At 37.9% G+C, this 18,939-nt stretch overlaps 1 protein-coding gene across 2 annotated transcripts in view; it reads left to right on the top strand.

The window, feature by feature from the left end:
- Nucleotides 1–1,067: 1,067 nt before the first annotated feature.
- Nucleotides 1,068–18,939, top strand: part of LOC117421284 (tyrosine-protein kinase Tec-like) — a 36,753-nt gene continuing 18,881 nt past the window's right edge. The window contains exons 1-7 of one of the 2 annotated variants that reach the window (XM_034035488.2): nt 1,068–1,242; nt 2,068–2,257; nt 13,986–14,090; nt 14,364–14,445; nt 15,742–15,870; nt 16,019–16,068; nt 17,019–17,215. In XM_034035488.2, the coding sequence (XP_033891379.1) occupies nt 2,081–2,257; nt 13,986–14,090; nt 14,364–14,445; nt 15,742–15,870; nt 16,019–16,068; nt 17,019–17,215 (740 nt within the window). In that variant the 5' untranslated portion in view covers nt 1,068–1,242; nt 2,068–2,080. Of the gene's footprint in view, nt 1,243–1,354; nt 1,472–2,067; nt 2,258–13,985; nt 14,091–14,363; nt 14,446–15,741; nt 15,871–16,018; nt 16,069–17,018; nt 17,216–18,939 lie in introns of those variants that run through there. The other variant, XM_034035487.2, reaches the window with a different exon arrangement.

The following is an 18,939-nucleotide window of genomic DNA, read 5'->3' as shown; positions in this document are numbered from 1 at the left end:
ATGGCAATCGGCTATTAAGTAGAATTTTAATTCAAATCAGGAGTTCTGTTTTGATTGCATTAGAAATCACAGTCACCACCCACGTATGCTATATTGACTGAGAGCAGAAAAAAACCTCTTTCCTTTATATATAATTTGTTTTACAAATGGAGGCTGTGATGACCAATTTCAGTATCTGAGCAGCAGTGAATTACACGGCCAGGTATTACACTGAATGGAGGGGCCTTGATTGATGTTGCAAATGTGCCTAAATAAACACTGAAAACACATTTTAAAGAGGTGGGATAGTAACAGGCTTTCCCTGTCTTTTGGTTTGTCATAAATTACCCTTTGCTTGTTACAATTGTCCTGTTCTATCCTATCCTGGAGTATCCTTTAGCTGAGCATCCTGATTCCCAGTGGAGTATTAGTGCTTCAGCAGTGCAAGTCAAAAGTGGCATGTCACATGAATGCGCTTTTTATAGCATCTTGCTAGAAAATGCATCAGAGGAGGGAATGACTGGGTGCAATAGCTGGATCTTCAAATAATATTTGAAGCTGCCTGCAGCCTGACCAAACCGAAAAAAAATATTGATGTGAAATGTAAACTGTGACTGAGAATTATTTATTTGTAACTGTTACAATTTTGTTCCACTTGTAATGGTAACAAGTCCCCAAGACTGAGTATCAATTTCTAAAACGTGTGAAAAGTAAAATTTAAAAGGTGTTTGTGTGTACATGTCATTTTTTGTTTGTTTTAATGTAATTTCAATTTTAAAGTATTTATGGGTCTACTAGATTAACCTAGAAAAATTACATAAATATTTTAAATGCAATAGGTACTGTACTCATATAGTGTGTTACCACAGGTTATAAAAATACAATAGATTTGTTGAACATACAATAGTAGATTGTATAGCCAATACAACATGACAGAATGCCATAGAAAATACTAAAAAAAAATCGTCCACAGGGATCAAAAATCGATTTCTTGTTGAACAACAAAAAACATATAAGCATCTTCTGCAACAGGAAATTTCACAGACAGTAGTACTGTTATTTCTTAACTTCCTCGATCTTTATTTTGTTCTTTTGGTTTTTAGTGACAGCAGCAGTTGTTAATATTGCATGGTGTTTCCGTATCACAGCCAGTGAGAAACTTAGCAGCAATACATGTCGGAGTGAAAAAGAAGTGTTCTTCGACTCGAGACTCCACTCTAGACTTGCCCCTGCCAGAGAAACAAGGAATACAACAAACCACAGGTAAAAAAAAAACAACCAAAAATAAACATGTATTTGTTAATGGTTAACTCCTTCAAAGGGAAATATTAACTCGGTGTTTCGTATGGGATACGTTCCAACGAGTAAAAATATGCCTTTCTTCGTGGCTAAAACTGGGGGTCCTGCTGGAGAGAATTTATTTATGAAAACCAAAATATAATTTCGGGAGTATGAACTGGAACCGCAGCCGCAGATTAGTTTCACTTGACAGGTGTGTGCGCCATTTCTGGTGAATGGACGTTTTTGTTCTTTTTTTTTCTTCTTCTTTGTTTACTTTCATTGTGTTTGCTTTTACAGTATAATGCAACCTATTTGGGGACAACACAGACAACGTTTTTGAGAAACTTTATTGTGCCTACATACGTTAGCACTGTACATATTTTCCTCACTTTTCTTATAAAGAAGCTTACATTACCTGTATGAAACAGTGTACGGTACGTGCTGTAAGATGTGTACTGTATAGCGTCGAAAGTAAAAGTAGGCTATTGTTCTATTTCTCTTGAGTCAAGATGACGTGTTGAGGTAAAACAAATATCATTTGCAGTATTTATTGCATGAAATAAACAGATATTTTCTTTAATTTGATGGGAAATTCCAGCGATGTGTGTATGTGTTGGTAAGAGCTGGTTCAGCTCGTTGTTCTGGTTCATAGACTTGCTGGTTGAGGTCCAAGAAGAAATAAGTCAATTTAAAATTCTTCTTCTTCTTCTTCTTCTTCTTAATAATAATAATAATAATAATAATAATAATAATAATAATAATAAAGAAACGTAATAATTGGCGCAGTTCTTTGTTGTCTGTTTCTAGTTTTCCTGACTGGATGTTCAATGGCAGGAGGGACAGTGCGCAGGAGGGCGAGATGAATAACGATCCAATCCTGGAAGAGACTTTGATAAAGCGCTCACAGCAAAAGAAAATAACCTCTCCACTCAATTACAAGGAGAGACTATTTGTGTTGACCAAGACAAGGTTAACGTACTACGAAAGCAGAGCAGAGGTAAACAGCCATCGTTACTATGTTTAAAAAAAGTTACATTCTGAAAATGTGCATTATTTTATGTAACTGTAAAGACATTTATTGCAAATACATATTTTACAGTTTTTCAACAGTTTACATGTTAAACATTTCCGCTGTTAATCATAAAACTTGAAATACTCATTACCATCAGTGTGCTGTGGTTACGTTCTGGTGGTCTTGCATTTTTATCTATTTGTTTCTCAGTGAACTGCATTTAGCTTTCATTTCCTGTACCAGTCACAAATAATTTAAAACCAGGAAATGTCAATTTTGTACATATTGCATGTCCAGATGTTTATTTAATCTGCCTTTATTATTATTATTATTATTATTATTATTATTATTATTATTATTATTATTATTATTATTATTATTATTATTGTGAGGATACACAGTGTACACTATTTCACAGTGTAGAAACTTTCATTCATTTATTTTATTTATTATTCATTTATTTTTTTTCAATATAGATCTGTCAGTATAAAAGTAACACATTAAAATGGCCTGTACTGCTTTATAGTCTTAATTAACTTCGAAAGAGTGCGAGATACAGTACATTCACAGTGAAGAATATGTTTTTGTAGCGTGCAACCCACTATGGAGCATTAATTTTATGTAACAATAATTTCTGACATACTGGAAACATTTTATATACCATAGAGGGCTGATCAGTTTCTGATTAGTGATTCCCAAGTCCCCCTTCAATATTTCAGGCAGTCAGTACATGGACATTCTTGTATATCATTTTATATATACATTGATAGTTTTTTTTTTTTTTTAAATCTTAAAATCAAAATAATTATGATTCATGTAAACACCACCTCAGACTTTCAAATAGTTATTAAAAAACTATTAGAATCATTGTCAAGTAAACACAGAGTTTGGAGATCATATTCTAAGATATTGCCTTTTGCAAAGGTCTAGTAAAAGCAGGTCTAAAGGGGATCTGTTGGTGCTGCTAGAGAAGCCACCCCCCCCCCCTTTTTTTTTTAATTTAGTAGTCGCCAATTTTTTTTATTTAGTTTTCTCCCCAATTTAATAGTGTCCAATTATTTTAGTTTAGCTCAGCTCACCGCTACCACCTCCGTGCTGCTTGGGAGCAGCGAAGACGAGCACACGCTGTCCTCCGAAGCGTGTGCCGTCAGCCAACCGCTTTTTTTCACCATGCAGCCACCCAGAGCTACAGCGTCTGATAACAACGCAGCTCTGGGCGGCTTACAAGGAAGCCCGCAGGTGCCCGGCCAGACTACAGGGGTCGCTAGTGAGCGGTGAGCCGAGAGCACCCTGGCTGACCTAGCCCTCCCTCTCCCCGGGCGGCGCTTGGCCAGTTGTGTGCCGCCCCCTGGAAGCTCCCGTCCTCAGTCGGCAAAGGAATAGCCTGGACTCGAACCAACGACGTCTAGACTATAGGGCGCATCCTGCACTCCATGCGAGTGCTTTTACTGGATGCGCCACTCGGGAGCCCCTCCCCCACCCCTTTTTAACAGCCATACACAAGTTTTGCATTATATAATATATATTGCTCCATTTGCACTTCAGTGTTTAGTTACTTCTGAATAGTTTTTGTTGAATCCATACTGTAGCATCATAGCAGACCAAGTGCTTTCTTGTGCTTACGGGATCTTTTAAGAACCGCTGCTAAATTTTCAATATCTTTTTATGAATCTGATCCTCAAGATGGAATTGTCATTTGTTATTTGTTTTTTTTTTATAATATGTAAGTTACTGTTTACCTTTTAAACTTTGTGTATTTCAAAATTAACTTTGTTACGGAGTAGAGAGAGCAGCATTGGTTCCATAGTGGTGATACAAGAATTATGTACACGAGAGATAAATATAAGGATTTTTTTTGTAAAGTTTATACAGTGACATTGCTTCGGTATATATATACGACAAGAACTGGGGTTCAATAAATAATGAATGTACTGGATACTGGATCACTCTTTCAAGCAACTGTATACATCTAATTCTTGTAATTTAAGTGTATGCATTACTAAACAAATTATCGCTATTGCCCATGACAGAAAGAAAAGTTTTATCATAGAATATTCACTCCTTTGTCTTTTAGGATTAGTCTTTTAGCAATACCGACTGCCCTTTGCCCTTGTTTCACTTCTTCTCTGTTATCCAAACTGCCACAACAATACAGCATCATTCTTGCGTTCTGTTTTTAACATTGGTAAACTGAACATACAGCTTGTATAAATGTTACTTTTGACAGACAGATGTTACTGCACTTGAGGCTAAAACACAAAACAGGGACAAACAAGGGAACCCACTAACAATTAAGAGTTTCAAGAGTTTAGATTAGGTTTATTTATAATGTTACAGGTTTAAACCTATAAAATGTTATTAATTTGACATTTTCACAAATGCAGCTGAACAGGTGGGCTTCGGGTAAAAAAGTTTGGGAACCCCTGGCTTACAGCCTTCAAATTCAAATGATCAGCACTCCGCACTATTGGTGTGCCAGTATACCGTACATATATTGGAGAATTCTGTGTTATGCTTTTTTGTTATACAGATGATGTCACATCATGTAGGATAAGGTTAAGATCTACCTATTGAATGATCATAATAAATGATTTAATTCTCGCACAGAAATGGGTAGATTTACTATATTTTTCCTGCAGAATAATTTGGTGTGCACGACTGGTCAATTTTCAGTCTCTCCTCGTGGCTTTCACAATGGGGAATTTGCAGCACTGAAATACTGTATAAGACAGCACATACGTTCAATTTAATCTGTACATGACTACAAATACCAGAAAGTTACAAATCAGATTGAACTGGTTGTCCATTGCTTCCTGATGCTCTGTAACTCTGTAACAATGGACTCAGGGAATCAGCAAATTATTGAAGTTTTGAATAATGTCAATTTAATGCAAGGTACCGCTGAGCAGATTTTTATGTTGGAAGCAAGGAACAAGTGACAAGGCAAACAATATAGCACTGAATCTAGCACTCTACACCTTATTAACACCTAATGTGAAGTTGTTTATAATAGCTTATGTCTAGGGCTTCTAGAAAGTTTTTATTGTTAAGGACTGATTTTGTAAAACTCATTTTGATTAATTAAATCAAATCTGATCTGCAGTTTGTTATCCCTTTACAATGTTTCAGAGAGAGTTGTTAGTTTCTTAAAGCTTTATGAATCAGACCCACAAGGTTTAATTCTTGCAAAGAAAGAGAAAATGAACATAATTTCTTTAAAAAATCCTTTTTGAACAGTGCAGAATGGGGTACCAGTCATTTAAGATAACTGTTTGATAATCAACATGATACATTATAAATAGGGCTTCTGTTTGTCTTTTTTTTATTAATTTTATTATTCGCTGCTTATTTTTAGCTTATTTTTATGTAAATCGTCTTTCGCTTTTTATATACTGTATGAAATTATTGTTCTGGGTTACTTTCCAAAATGCTTGAAGCGTTTTTTTTTTCTGTCAATATGTATAGTAGTAACGCGACAGTACTTGCACACTTAAGTTCTACCTTTTTCCTTTACTGTCTTCCACAACTAAATCCTTATGGTCACAGGCTCATTCTTCTGGGGTTTTCGTTTGTAGGCATTTTTTTTACATTTCACCACAATTTGCAATTCTGTTTTAAATCCTCCGCATGTTAACTGTAATACAGCTTTAAATCTTGCGAACAAGCCTCCATTACTAATTGTAATCTCGTTTTAAATCTCGCAAGCAGAGCCTCCAACAGAAATGTAGGAATGTGGTGCCACTCAGTAGATGGGGTGGGTTTAAAGTATTCAGAACGAATCAGACCCCTGTGTCAAGAGACTGTTGCATGATCTTGGTTAGCGGTTTGTAAATAACTTCTTTCATTTCCTTGAGTACTATTGGGAGGATCTCATCCGGCCCAGGGGATTTGATTATTTTAAGAGCTCCTAGTCCCTTTAACACTTCTGCCTCTGTTATGCTAAAGTTATTTAAAACTGGATAGGAACAGGTCGACATGTGGGACATGTTGTCCGTATCGTCCTTTGTAAAAACTTGTGAAAAGTAATAAATTTATATATTTGCTATTTTTATTTTTTTCTTCTTCATCTATGATTTTGCCATTTGTATCTCTTAGACATTTCACCTCCTCTTTGAATGTTCTCTTGCTGTTATAATGTTGGAAAAACATTTTGGAATTGGTTTTAGCCCCCTTAGCAATGTTCATTTCTATCTCTCTCTTGGCCTTTCTAAATTCCTTTTTGACTTGTGTTTGCAGTTCCAAGTACTTTCTGTGCATTTTGTTTTTGGTCCCTTTTAAAGGCCCTGTAAAGTGTCTTTTTTCGCTGAATATTTTTTTTTAATTGATCTAATAAACCATTTTGGCCATTTTGTTTTAGATTTAGATTGGTCTACTTTTGGGATGTAATTGTTTTGCGCCTCTAGTACTACATTTTTTTTAAAAAAATAGCTATCCTTTTTCTGTAGATGTTTTCTCTATTTTACTCCAATCTACTTCTGTTAGTCTCTGTTTCATACCTTCATAGTTTGCTTTTCTAAAATTGTAAACCTTAACTTTAGTCATTACTTTTTGGGTTTTACAAATCACTTCAAATGAGACCTCTGTTTTAGTTATTCTGTCTTTGTTATTTGAAAAGACAGGCATGCTTCCCCTCTAGGTGCCTTGACAAATTGCGTTAGGAAGCAGTCATTTGTCATTTCCACCATTTCACTTTCATCTGTCGTGCTCCCCACCGGGTTTTCCCATTTTATATGGGGGAAGTTGAAATCCCCCATTAGTATGACTTCTCCTTTGCTACACACATTTCTAATGTCATTGTATAACAGATTATTTTGCTTGGCGTCTGAATTTGGCGGTCTATAGCATGCTCCTATTATTATGCCCTTTGCATTTTTGTCCATTATTCTGACCCATATTGATTCAGAGTTGTTTTCTTCATCCAGATTTAACACCTGGGCTTCAAGACTATTTCTTATGTATAGCGCTACCCCTTCGCCTCTTCTGTCCTGCCTGTCTTTCCTATACAGTGTATACCCACTAAAATTATATTCGTCTCCATCACTCTCAGACAACCAAGTTTCTGTAACACCTATCACATCGTAGTTACTTGTTAGTGCAGTAGCTTAAAGTTCTAACATTTTGTTTCTGAGACTTCTAGCATTTAGATAAATACATTTAATGGCTGTCTTACCTGAGTTGTTGCCCTTGTTTTGATGTGGTCTCCCTTTTGTTTTTTTTGTTTTCTCCCCCCTTCCTTTCTAGTTGTTTTCTCCCCCCTTCCTTTCTAGTTGTTTTTCCAGTGTTTTCTGGCTATACACCGATTTCATTTTTTTAGTAGCGGGGGTGTTTTATCTTTTTTTATCAGATCAAACCGAAAATCAGAAGCCCTAATTATAAAATACATACTTGTATTTAATAATAGGGATAATATTTGAATTTGTTCTTCTGAATGTTTGATATTAATGATATTCATGAAACTGTTCCAGACTGTTGCCAGCAGCAACATGAATATCAAACTCTTAAGCATGCATTTGTTCATACAATGTATTATTTTTGTGTGACTCGGTATCCTATTTTGATGGTACAGAGTCTGGAAACCACTGTTGCACAGTGTGTTCGTGATTTAGCCAGATAACAAGTTATCATGTATGTGAACCCCAGTGATATTATCTTAATGGGTTATCAGCGGCTTGTGTAAGACTGTGCGTGAGGGTGTGTGGCAGTGTGTTTCGCCCCAGCTGTGTGTTGTCATTTCCTGGCCTGACGTCACCCCTACAGCCATCCTGTTCACAGGGTGTAATGCAAATAAGGGCAGTCATAAAGCAAACACAGGTCCTTTATTATAGACAATAGTTACTTTTTACATTCACTTTTTTGTAATATGCATCACTTGTGAAGAGGTGTTTTTTGTATTTGTATGAATTTTTTTATGTTAGCCCTGATACACAATAAACAGTGTGCCCTACAGTTGTTGTTATTTGACAAACAATATCTTTCTCAGTATCTTCAATCCCCTACAGCTGCCTGCAGACATGGTTCACTAACTATATTCCCCCTGGTGCAGACTTTCATGTTCATAAAATAACCCCAAGAGCAAACCTACGGGACTGTGCACAGTTATCAGTCTAAACAGTGTCTTCAATCCTTACCAACAGCCTCAGGAAGTGCCACTTATGGCAGCACTACCAAAAGACCTCAGACCCACACATTTCTTCAAATTACATATTAATGATTTCACTCTCATAGCAAACGGTGGAAACCAAGATAACAAAAATCATTAAAAAATATAATCCTTCCCTCATCCATCAACAAAATACATGTTTGAACAAACAGCTGTTTGAACATCCCTATATGCAATTGCCAAATTAGAGTTGACTTGTGGTTTTTCCCCTGTGGGGATCAGATGCTGCTAATGCCACAATTTAGCTGAAAAAGCTTATGTCCCTATTAGGCTATGCAAATTCTCTTGGCCATACAACAATAGTTTAGGATACTGCTCTACCTGGAATGTTTCCAGAATGTTATTTTATTATCAAATTCCTTTGTGTTATCTTCATTGTTATGTTTTATAATAGCATATTTGCCTACTGCATTGTTCATTGTATTAATGATCTTTATGTAGCTAGTAGAGCTGTGTTTGCATAATAACCTATATTTAAATGGTTTTGAAAGGGTTTGCATGCGTGTGTTCGTCCAGCATTATCTACTGATATGGGAAAACAAAAGACACAGCACAAAAACTTTTTCACACAAAGTAAATTGTTCATACTTGGAAAAAAATGCATGTGCACCACTATGAAGGTTAAATAATGAAATTAGCTATTTAATTGTCTGGTTACAATTTTATAAGAAGGGAAGTGAAATAGCAGTGTTCTTTTTACATGAACTGACCCATGGTTAATCGAATATAGGGCCTAGCAAGTGAGTAGAAATCATGTGTTTGTAAATTCATACAGTAATATGGGGGAAAAAACAACTGTGTAAAGAACATGCAGATTTGCCAGTGTTATTTTTTTAGGTACCATTGCAGTGTCACAAACAAAAGATCCATGGTAATAACACGATTCATGAAATGAAGAACAAGGTAAAGGATAAATGAAAATGTTATTACTTAATGGAGTTTGTGTCATTGTAGAAATCCACAGTCTCTGTTTTTTTCTGGTCAACAGTCCCGATGGCAACTGACACATAAAGGGAGCTGAGAATAATTACGTTCTTCTCGGTCTGCACTTGTAAACAGTTACCATAGCACAGTCATTGTGTTTCAAAATTGTACTGTAGTAGAGCTGTGGTTGCCAGTTTTGTGCAGATGCTTTTTTTTTCTTCAGTCAAAACATTTTGTGCGGCTCTTCTTCCCACAGCATCAACACCAGGATTTATAATTTCCCAGTCTCCTTCCCAGTCTCCTGAATGCCTGTTTGTGCTGGCGATGCAGCTGGAGTCGCTGTCCTTGGTACTGCTGGGAGTGAAATGGTTGGCATGGCTGGCACGCTTGTAGCTGCTGCAGGAGATGATACAGGCAAAGCGGCTGGCACTGCAGAGGATTCCCCAGGACTGCTGCTTTAGCCACAACCTCTTCTGTGCCTGGGGAGCGCTCTCTGTGGTCGTGGCACTTCAGCGGCACCTTCCTCGCTTTCACTGGTCGAACTGCCTGTTTCACAAATCCAAGATTCATCGCTGTCGTAATCACTCACATTCCCTACACCAGAATCATTTTTGGACAAAGCGATAAATATATCAATCGCTTCTTGAGTAGTCATGCACTTTCTATGAGACATTTTGAGTTACAGCCTAGTGTCTGTCAGTGTAAAATAGTAATAATATATGACAGCAGACTATATATGGTCATGTAGACAGCCAGACAATTTACAGTAGATCTTTGGATAACACGTCTAGACTTCAAGAGCCATATTCTATTTAAAGACATACTACTGTAAGCTCAGTGGGGGTAGAGATTACAACAGGCTTGTATATAATATATATATATATATATATATATATATATATATATATATATATATATATATATTAGGTTATATTCCAAATAAAAACATGTATTGTAGAAGGCAGTCAAAATGACTGCTTTGGCGGTTCTAGGTGGGCAGGATTATAGCTTTCTTATTTTCGCGATCCTGCCTTTCAAACGCCGTCGGTATTAAATACATGTATTTAGGAAAAATCATAAACGGACAACCGCATAACTTTCAGACACGCAGAGTAATTTAAATTTGAAAACCTCAAACTGTCAAAATGACTGCTGTGGCAATTGTAGTGTTAAGCAGCATCTATCATGTGTACCGATGAAGAATAAAAAAAGTACCAAAATATGTATTAAATTAGTGTAGCTGTACCATTGCTGCTGTCTACCGACAACACTAGGCTTGAGCAAATTCATTGAGCAAGATTTGTTTTAAAAGTACGAAAACATGAAAAAGAAAAAAAAATTGTGGCGGAGAGCACAGATAAATTTGATGAACTCGTATGGATACTACCAATATACTGTTTCATCAATAACAACAAGAACAAAGTATATATAATAATGTTGTAGCGTTTGCATGGAACGCTACAATATTCCAGGGGCTGTACACCCAGACCAGCTCCAGACCAGTGCTGTCTCTCACCGCAGCTTGAGTACACAACAAATTCACTCATCTTTAACACAAGAATGACTAATGCAGTCATTTTGACTGTTTTTTTAATTTTAATTTAAATTGTGGTGTGTGTGTTTAAGATACAGAGCTGTGCTTTCCTGACTTTTCCTAAATATATGTACTAATTACCCTGACAAAGAAAGAATCGCATAGCTGCAAAAATTAGCGAGATAAAATACTGCTATACCTGTTCTGACCAGGAGCGGTCAAATTGACCGATACATATAAATATATACATATAAAACATAACAATTAAATTTGTATTTATCAGTCTGGACTTGCCGCCATGTATTGAAGTTTGATTATATCAGTCTGCATTCCTCGAGTGAGCGGTCTTCTGACATTTGTATTGTTTCAATGAGCCTCCTGATAGTCCATCAATCAGCCTTGACAGCTCATGGCACGAGGATGTCTGTCTGCACTCTGGTTACTATAAGTCACTCGTTTTTCTGAAGAAATTCACTGTTACCCCTATACACATTGAAAATGGATCGTGGAAGACACAGGACAGAAAAGCAGTGTTTGAAATTACTGCAAAGTTTACCAAACAACGATTCTGATGCAGCAGAGACAATGACGAATCTGGCTCTGAAGCAGACTGGGTTTGCGAAGATGAATCTTCCAGCAGCCAGGACACAGAGAGTGCAGGAGATCCCATGGGAGAAGAAACCATCCTGTGGCAGCCTCTGCAAGAATGCCAGCCATTTCACCTGCATCAGCCCCTGTACCTGATCCAGCTGCTAATTCGCCTGAGGCAGCTGCTTCTCCAGCAGTAGCGCCAGTACCACCTGGCACTTGAGGCTGGTAATGATGACACTGTTTGGAGCACTATAAATCCTGGTGTTGAAGCTGCAGGTAGAAGGGGTGAACATAATATTTTGAGGGAAGTTCCAGGGCCCACGGCATTTGCAAAACGCAACATTGATGAGAGCGCATTGAGTGCTTTTCACCTATTGATTGACATGCATATGCTTCACCACATACAACGTTACTTTACACTGAAGCAGAAGCTCAGAATTAGAAGCTTTCATTGCACTAGTATATGCCCGTGGAGCGTTTGGTGCCAGAAGCCTGGGTTGCTGTTGATAGTTGTACCAAATGTGCAAAGACAGTAAGTGCACTGCATATTTTGAAAAGCGCAGGATCAGTGTGATTTGTGCCAGCACTTAGACTTTGTAAACGATTGTAAATGAAGCCCATTCTGTTCAAATGTTTATTTACTCATGTCATTTCGATTATAATAAGTCTGTGTATAAACACATAGCTTCGGTTGCGTGTATGCGCTTTGTATGTAGGCAATATAAACCCATTTATTTAAAAAATGTGATACTTCTTTACATCATTTCAGTTGTACAGTTTTGTATGTACATGATATAACTGTATATACACAAATTTATGTTCAAATATTCATTTATAATTGATATTCAAATATTTCACGGTTTGGCACCGTTCAATAGTAGCACTGGCAACTACACACCAGTGTGTTGTTTGCTCAGCAAAATAATACTGGGTTTCAGTCCCGAAATAATAATAAACAAAGGCAATGTCCTGGCACGGCTCCACGTCCTTTCACCGTGCTCCCCTGCTGGAGGTGAATACACAGTGAATAGTGACTGGTGCAGTAGTTGTAATCCGGAGTTAATGCTGCCTTGACATAATAATTATAAATAAACAGATTAGACACACAACAAAATACAGCAAATTGACCGGTCATGGTTGTTCTAGGTATGCCTATAAACGCGGTCGTTCTAGTGTTAAGGTTTTCCTTGGTCGCCGAAAGGTTTCGTCTTGTCCCCCTCAATCATTATTCTTATATTTTCAGCATATTGCAGGATATCTACCCAGACGCCGTTTCATGTTTTTTCATTTTTCATATTTTCCAAAGTTCGCGGCCGTGCTAGTAACTACTTTTGCTGCTGTGGAGAGCGAGGCCTTTTCACGCTGTAGTGGCTTGTGAGCAACATGAATTAATGACAGCAGGTTATCAAAAACAACGAGACAGATGATAAAATCTTTTTTTTTTGCACTTGGTGCAGCAAAGCACTTGCCTCAACAAAATTACATAAGAACATAAAAAAGTTTACAAACGAGAGGAGGCCATTCGGCCCATCTTGCTCGTCTGGTTGTTAGTAGCTTATTGATCCCAGAATCTCATCAAGCAGCTTCTTGAAGGATCCCAGGGTGTCAGCTTCAACAACATTACTGGGGAGTTGGTTCCAGATCCTCACAATTCTCTGTGTAAAAAAGTGTCTCCTATTTTCTAATTACGATTACTTCCAGGCTGAGAGAACTTGTTTAGACATTGGATGATAACCTCCAAATTAGACTTGCATGCATTGACATTTCTCCACTTGCACGCCCAACACGTATCACTCAGGCTTGTCAATTCAACAGGCTTTACGCCTGAGATAGTTGCATGTTTTAAATTATCATCATGCTGATTAAACCAGCAATGAAGTGAAGCACAGGGGGATCAAAAGTGTTTTTTCTATGTTCAGCTGTGTTTTAAAATTCACATACAATTCACTTAAAAGAATGAGAAGCCTTATTTTATTTTCAGGTTAAATGAGAAGCCCTATTTTATTTTCAGGTTATTTTCAGGGGTTTGAACATGAAATAAAGAGGAATTAACTATAGCAAAAACCTATTTTGAGATGGTACTGTAGTATTATTAAAAATATAAGTAGCTTGTGGTACATGTTGTTTTCTTTGTTTTGTGGTTTGGTCTGTAAACATTTTTGGACATAAGGACACATTAATTTATTATTATGAATCTTTTTTTAATATTTTTAAGTAATTATGCAATATTTTGTTTTCAATAGTGTAATTCCCTATGCAGGTTGCATGAATCTGGGGGATATTTTATGTTTTTAACACACATACAGTAGAAGACGATGATGCTTAATATAATATGGTTACTATCAAGAGCCACCAAATGTCGATGCCCTGCAAGCACATGCTATTGTTTGGCCTCTATCACACCTGCAATTTACATGCAGCTTTCTATAGTCCTTCACCGATAACATGGAGCCCCAATATTACTCTACACAGTATCTTCTACTATCATATTTTCTTTTCTACAGAAGAAGTCCAAAAAGGGATATGTTGATATACAAAAAATCAAGTGTGCTGAGATTGTGAAGACCGATGGGGGGATTATTCCATGTCAAAACAAATATCCATTTCAAGTAAGTGTAGAGTGAATTTATACATATTGTGTCAGTACCACATTTGCAATCCACCAGTCAGCTCGGACATTTACTGATTTTATCAATTTGTCAAAGATATCTACCAGCAGTTTAGAAAACAACATTTTCCCCACTTTTAACTGCTGATTTCTCTCAATGACAGATAATAAAATGTTGTTTTTGTTTGGGAGACCGTCAGGATCTGTTAAGAAATACTTTTAGACCAATTGACAGTTTGATATTGCTCCCTCATGAATAACTTTTCTCTTCTAGGTTGTGTATGATGCCAATACCTTATATATTTTTGCCCCAAATAACGACAGCAGAAGTGCATGGGTCCAGAATCTCAAAGAAGGTACATGCTCATACCATTTGATATTGTTGTTTTGGATTGTAAATGTTGTTGTAGTAGATTGAAGATTTTATTTTTTTTTATTTCAAACATCACTAAGGTTTTACTTTAATTACATTGACATCCTGCAATTTTTTGGAAAAGAGAGGTCTGTTAAATATATAACTGCACTATAGAAGGTTATTTATTATTATTATTATTATTATTATTATTATTATTATTATTATTATTATTATTAGTAGTAGTAGTAGTAGTAGTAGTAGTAGTAGTAGCAGCAGTCGTAGTAGTAGTATTAGTCGTAGTAGTCGTAGCCGTCGTAGTAGTCCTATTTAAACATCTGTTATGAAGGACTAGACCAGCTGTCAAGTGACAGCTGGAAAAAAAGATTCTGTTTTACACCCTTACACAGAGGGTGCTAACAAGGACAGATATTTAATTAAGTATGATGAAAAACCAGTTGAAAATGGACTACAAATTAAATGTTCATGTGTATAATTGAATCAACAGAAATGGTGCATAGCACTCCATTCAGAGCCAACTCATCAATAAAGGCCAGGATTTCACCAAAGAACTCCGCATGGGTGTGCCCTAATTAATCCGTGATCAGACCAGGGCCCTGAGACCCTCCCCCGACGATCTTGCTCTTCCTGGTCTTGTAAATGGCCAGTTTACCAAGACCCGTAGTAATAGCAGTTCAGTCAGGAAAACTTGTGCGACAGAGAACAATATTTATTAAAGCTTAGACAACAAATACTATGTTATACATATTTTCATTACATCTTTGGCCTTTGGCCTCACCCTTTGAGGTACTCCTGCCCATAATTTAGTTTGCTGATAGTGGAAAGCCTGACTGTAGGGGGCAGGATAGCTGCCCTTCCTCTTAGATGAAACCGAAAAACAGGTGGAGGCTGGGGAGGAGGAGGCGAGCTGTGACGTACAGGGGGATGAATAGATTGTTATTTATCGAATGACGAATGAGATATTAGCCAGTTGACATACACAAGTTCTGGTAATGAGGGTGCCTAATATGTTTGATGTTTACAATTTTAATCTAACTTAACAGCGAGTTCCCTGCCTGAATCACTGCTTTGCTAAATTAGAAGTAGTCGCATTGTTGATACTCCATGCATGTTGCATTAGTGTCCCTGGACTGTAGGGTGATTCTTTCATGCAAAAAAGGAAATTAATGCAAAGGTTATCTTGGGTGGGTGAAAAGGAGTGTGTGTGAAATGAGCCCAGGATTTTGTCAGTTCCTATTTAATAAATCATTTTGCTAAAATACAATTACATTTTTTGCAGAAATAAGGAATAATTCCATTATAGTTGCCAAATTCCACCCCCAGTTCTGGAATGAAGGAGTCTGGCTGTGCTGTAGACAAGCAGAAAAACTAGCGCCCGGCTGTGAAGAGTACAACCTGTTCGGGGACAGTAAGTATATTTTTCCAAGATGTTTATTTGTTTCTTGAAGGGCTTTCATAACTTTTTCGTCTATGTGGTTCAATGATTGAATCTACAGTATAATAATCACCCCAATACATATCTTTATTTATTTTAAATGGTATTTATTTTTTTTCAGTTTCACGAAAGCCTCTTCCTCCAACACCGAATTCTGAGACTTTAGAAAAGGTAATCTTGAATTTTACCTGCTGTAAGTTTTCCTACTATCGCTTGGCACCATATAGTTGACCTAATTAGTAGTGGGTACAAATACTACCATTATTTAGATACTAAAACAGGACACCAGACGGACAGGGCCGCTCTCCACTACTCGCACACCCTGCCATCTGATGCCAGCTGGCCCCAACACTAGCTCCCGCCTATTTATTGGTCTTCTGTACTGGAGCGCACGTTTAACCCCCATAGTGACCCCTGGGTTTAGGGTGTGACTGTAAAAACGTGGCCTACCTCCTAAACCCAGTGTCCCCTTTGTCCCTTCTTGGGGCTCCTGTGCAAGGCCTGGGCTGCTGGCATCACTGGAGAGGGGTCCTCCAGCAGTGGAGCTGGAGAGAGGCACTTCAGCAGAGGCGCTGGCAGTAGCGTGGTAGTCCGGCCATGGTGATAGCACTAACGCTGGGTACTGGCGCTGGCAGCAATGTAGGGCACTCTGGCAGTGGCACTGGCTGTAGTGCGGGGCACTCTAGCAGTGTCAATGCAGGACCCTCTGGATGCTGGGATGGTAGGGGCCCTGGCGGTAGCATGCCTGGCTTCTGCCGAGCTCCCCTCAGTATCATGTGCAGGGGCTGTTGAGAGAGGAACGGTAGCTCCACTACTCCCACAGATGGCAGCTCCTGTCGCTCTGGCCATCGGAACTATGGCTCCTCCCACATTGGCACACAGGACGACAACTGTCAAGAACTAAAATTCCATTGAAAACTGTGTACTGTGCAAGATCACCTTTTAAAAATATACCAGAAATACAAACACTGTGTATTATTGATAATTACATAAAAAATCCTACATTAAAAAAAAAAAAATAAATGAATCCTAGCCATACATTGTTTAGGATTGCTATGTTATGGTCGATATAACTTGTCACTGTAGCTTTTGGTTTTGAAACAAGAATCTTGTTTCTCCAGCCTCGTCGGTTGCCTCCACCTCCACCTCCCATAGAAGAGCATACAGAGGACAGTGAAGAAGAAAAGGAGAAAGTTGTCATAGCCATGTACGACTTTGAGGCTGTGGAAACTCATGACTTAAACTTGGTTCAGGGTGAAGAATATGTAATCATTCTTAAATGTGATATACACTGGTACAAAGCACGGGATAAATATGGGTAAGTTATCTATACATCTATCTAAATACCAATATATGTTGCATGGTACTGAGGTATAGCTGGGTTTTCCAAGGATTATATTTTATTAGAAAACTATTCAATTCCATCAGCCAATCAGCTTACAGCTCTAGCAGGCTTCTATCAGATAATAAATGCCTGCTAGTACATCGCAGCATCAACTGTGAATCAAATTTAAAAGCAATCCACTTACCGCAACCAGTTTATCTGTAGTCCAGTCCTGTACCCGCAACTGCCGAATCAGCCAATCGCAGCCTGTCAGCTTGAGAAAAGCAATAGTATATCATCCTGTAAAAGGAAACTTTTTTCTTAATTTTCCTTGTTGTTTTATTTGATATCCAGTGTATTATTTAATCATGTACAATAGTACACTCAGACAACACCTAATAAGCTATGCGCTTGTAAAATAACTAATAACTCAGCTTTTAAATTACTTGGCATGCACAAGCTACTGTCTGTTTCCTTGAAAAGCATTCGTTTTTAAGATTTTTTATGGCAAAGACATGTTCCACTAGCATTGTTTTTTTTCCATGAGTTATATGCGTTGTTTAATAGGCCACAGACATCTTGTTTTTCTACCGAAACACCTCTCCGCCTCAACAACTATCTAAAATCCCCCAATAATAGTTTTACCACATTCAGCCAGAGCTAGGGATTATGTATAGTTTTTACATGTCATCTACAATATATATTTTTAAGATTTTTGTAAAGGACTTTTTAGTGTTTTAATGTTATACAATGAAAACATAGCATCGTTTTACTGGCAATTGTTTCTAGATTACGCATCATAAAAGGTCTATATAAACAATATCCGCCCCACAATAATACATACACAGTCACCAGTCCTGGGTGCATGCAGTAGTGCTCGTGGTGGGTGATATAAGTTTATATTTGTGACAATGGTGAAGTGTTGTTCCAGCTTTGTGCTGGCCCTCGGCGACAGCTCCAAAATCGTGTTAACCGTCACAAGACAATTACAGACAAACAAACAAAACACTCACGGTACGTTTACCGTTTCACAACTGGGGTCTCTCGCAGTCCTTCTAGGTTCAATGCATAAACCAAGCGAAGGAACAGATTGCGAGTCTCTGTTCCCTTTTATGCCATCACACATGACCCCTTGGTAAATGAGTGCAACCGCCTGCAGCTGCCACGTCGTTTCCCTTCCAGGTCAATGCGTTAATGCAACAATGCAATGCCCCCTTTCTAGCTGGCCGACTTCCCTTGAACCCTGGGAAAGAACTGTCAGGCCAGCCCGTCCAGGGAACTGTGTTCTCGCTGCTTAGTGCCCTCACAGGTGACGTTTTATCGGTCCTACCGATAACTACACTTTTAGTGTGGGGTATGCCGCTGTGTCTCCATGGATACAGGAGATGGCCACCTGACCTCGTGGCCGCCATGACACACTGCCCAAGAGAGCTGTTCTAATCAAGGTCTGCTCACACCCTGTGTCCACTAATGCATGGATTTTCACATTCCCTAAAACCACATCAATCATACAAGGCCCCTCCTGACCATTTTCCCCGCGCTTACCAATCTCAGGTGCCCAAAGTCATTGTATTTATCTTGCTCTTAATTGTATTATTGCTTGTACTGTGATTCTTGAAATGTATTTGTTTATGACTGTAAGTCGCCCTGGATAAGGGCGTCTGCTAAGAAATAAATAATAATAATAATATATGATAAATGTGCTTCTCTCTCCGTTG

The sequence above is a fragment of the Acipenser ruthenus genome, chromosome 1, assembly GCF_902713425.1.
Source record: "Acipenser ruthenus chromosome 1, fAciRut3.2 maternal haplotype, whole genome shotgun sequence".
Lineage (NCBI taxonomy): Eukaryota > Metazoa > Chordata > Actinopteri > Acipenseriformes > Acipenseridae > Acipenser > Acipenser ruthenus.
The sequence above is the reverse complement of the archived record's forward strand: the minus strand, read 5'-3'. Positions and strand labels throughout refer to the sequence as shown.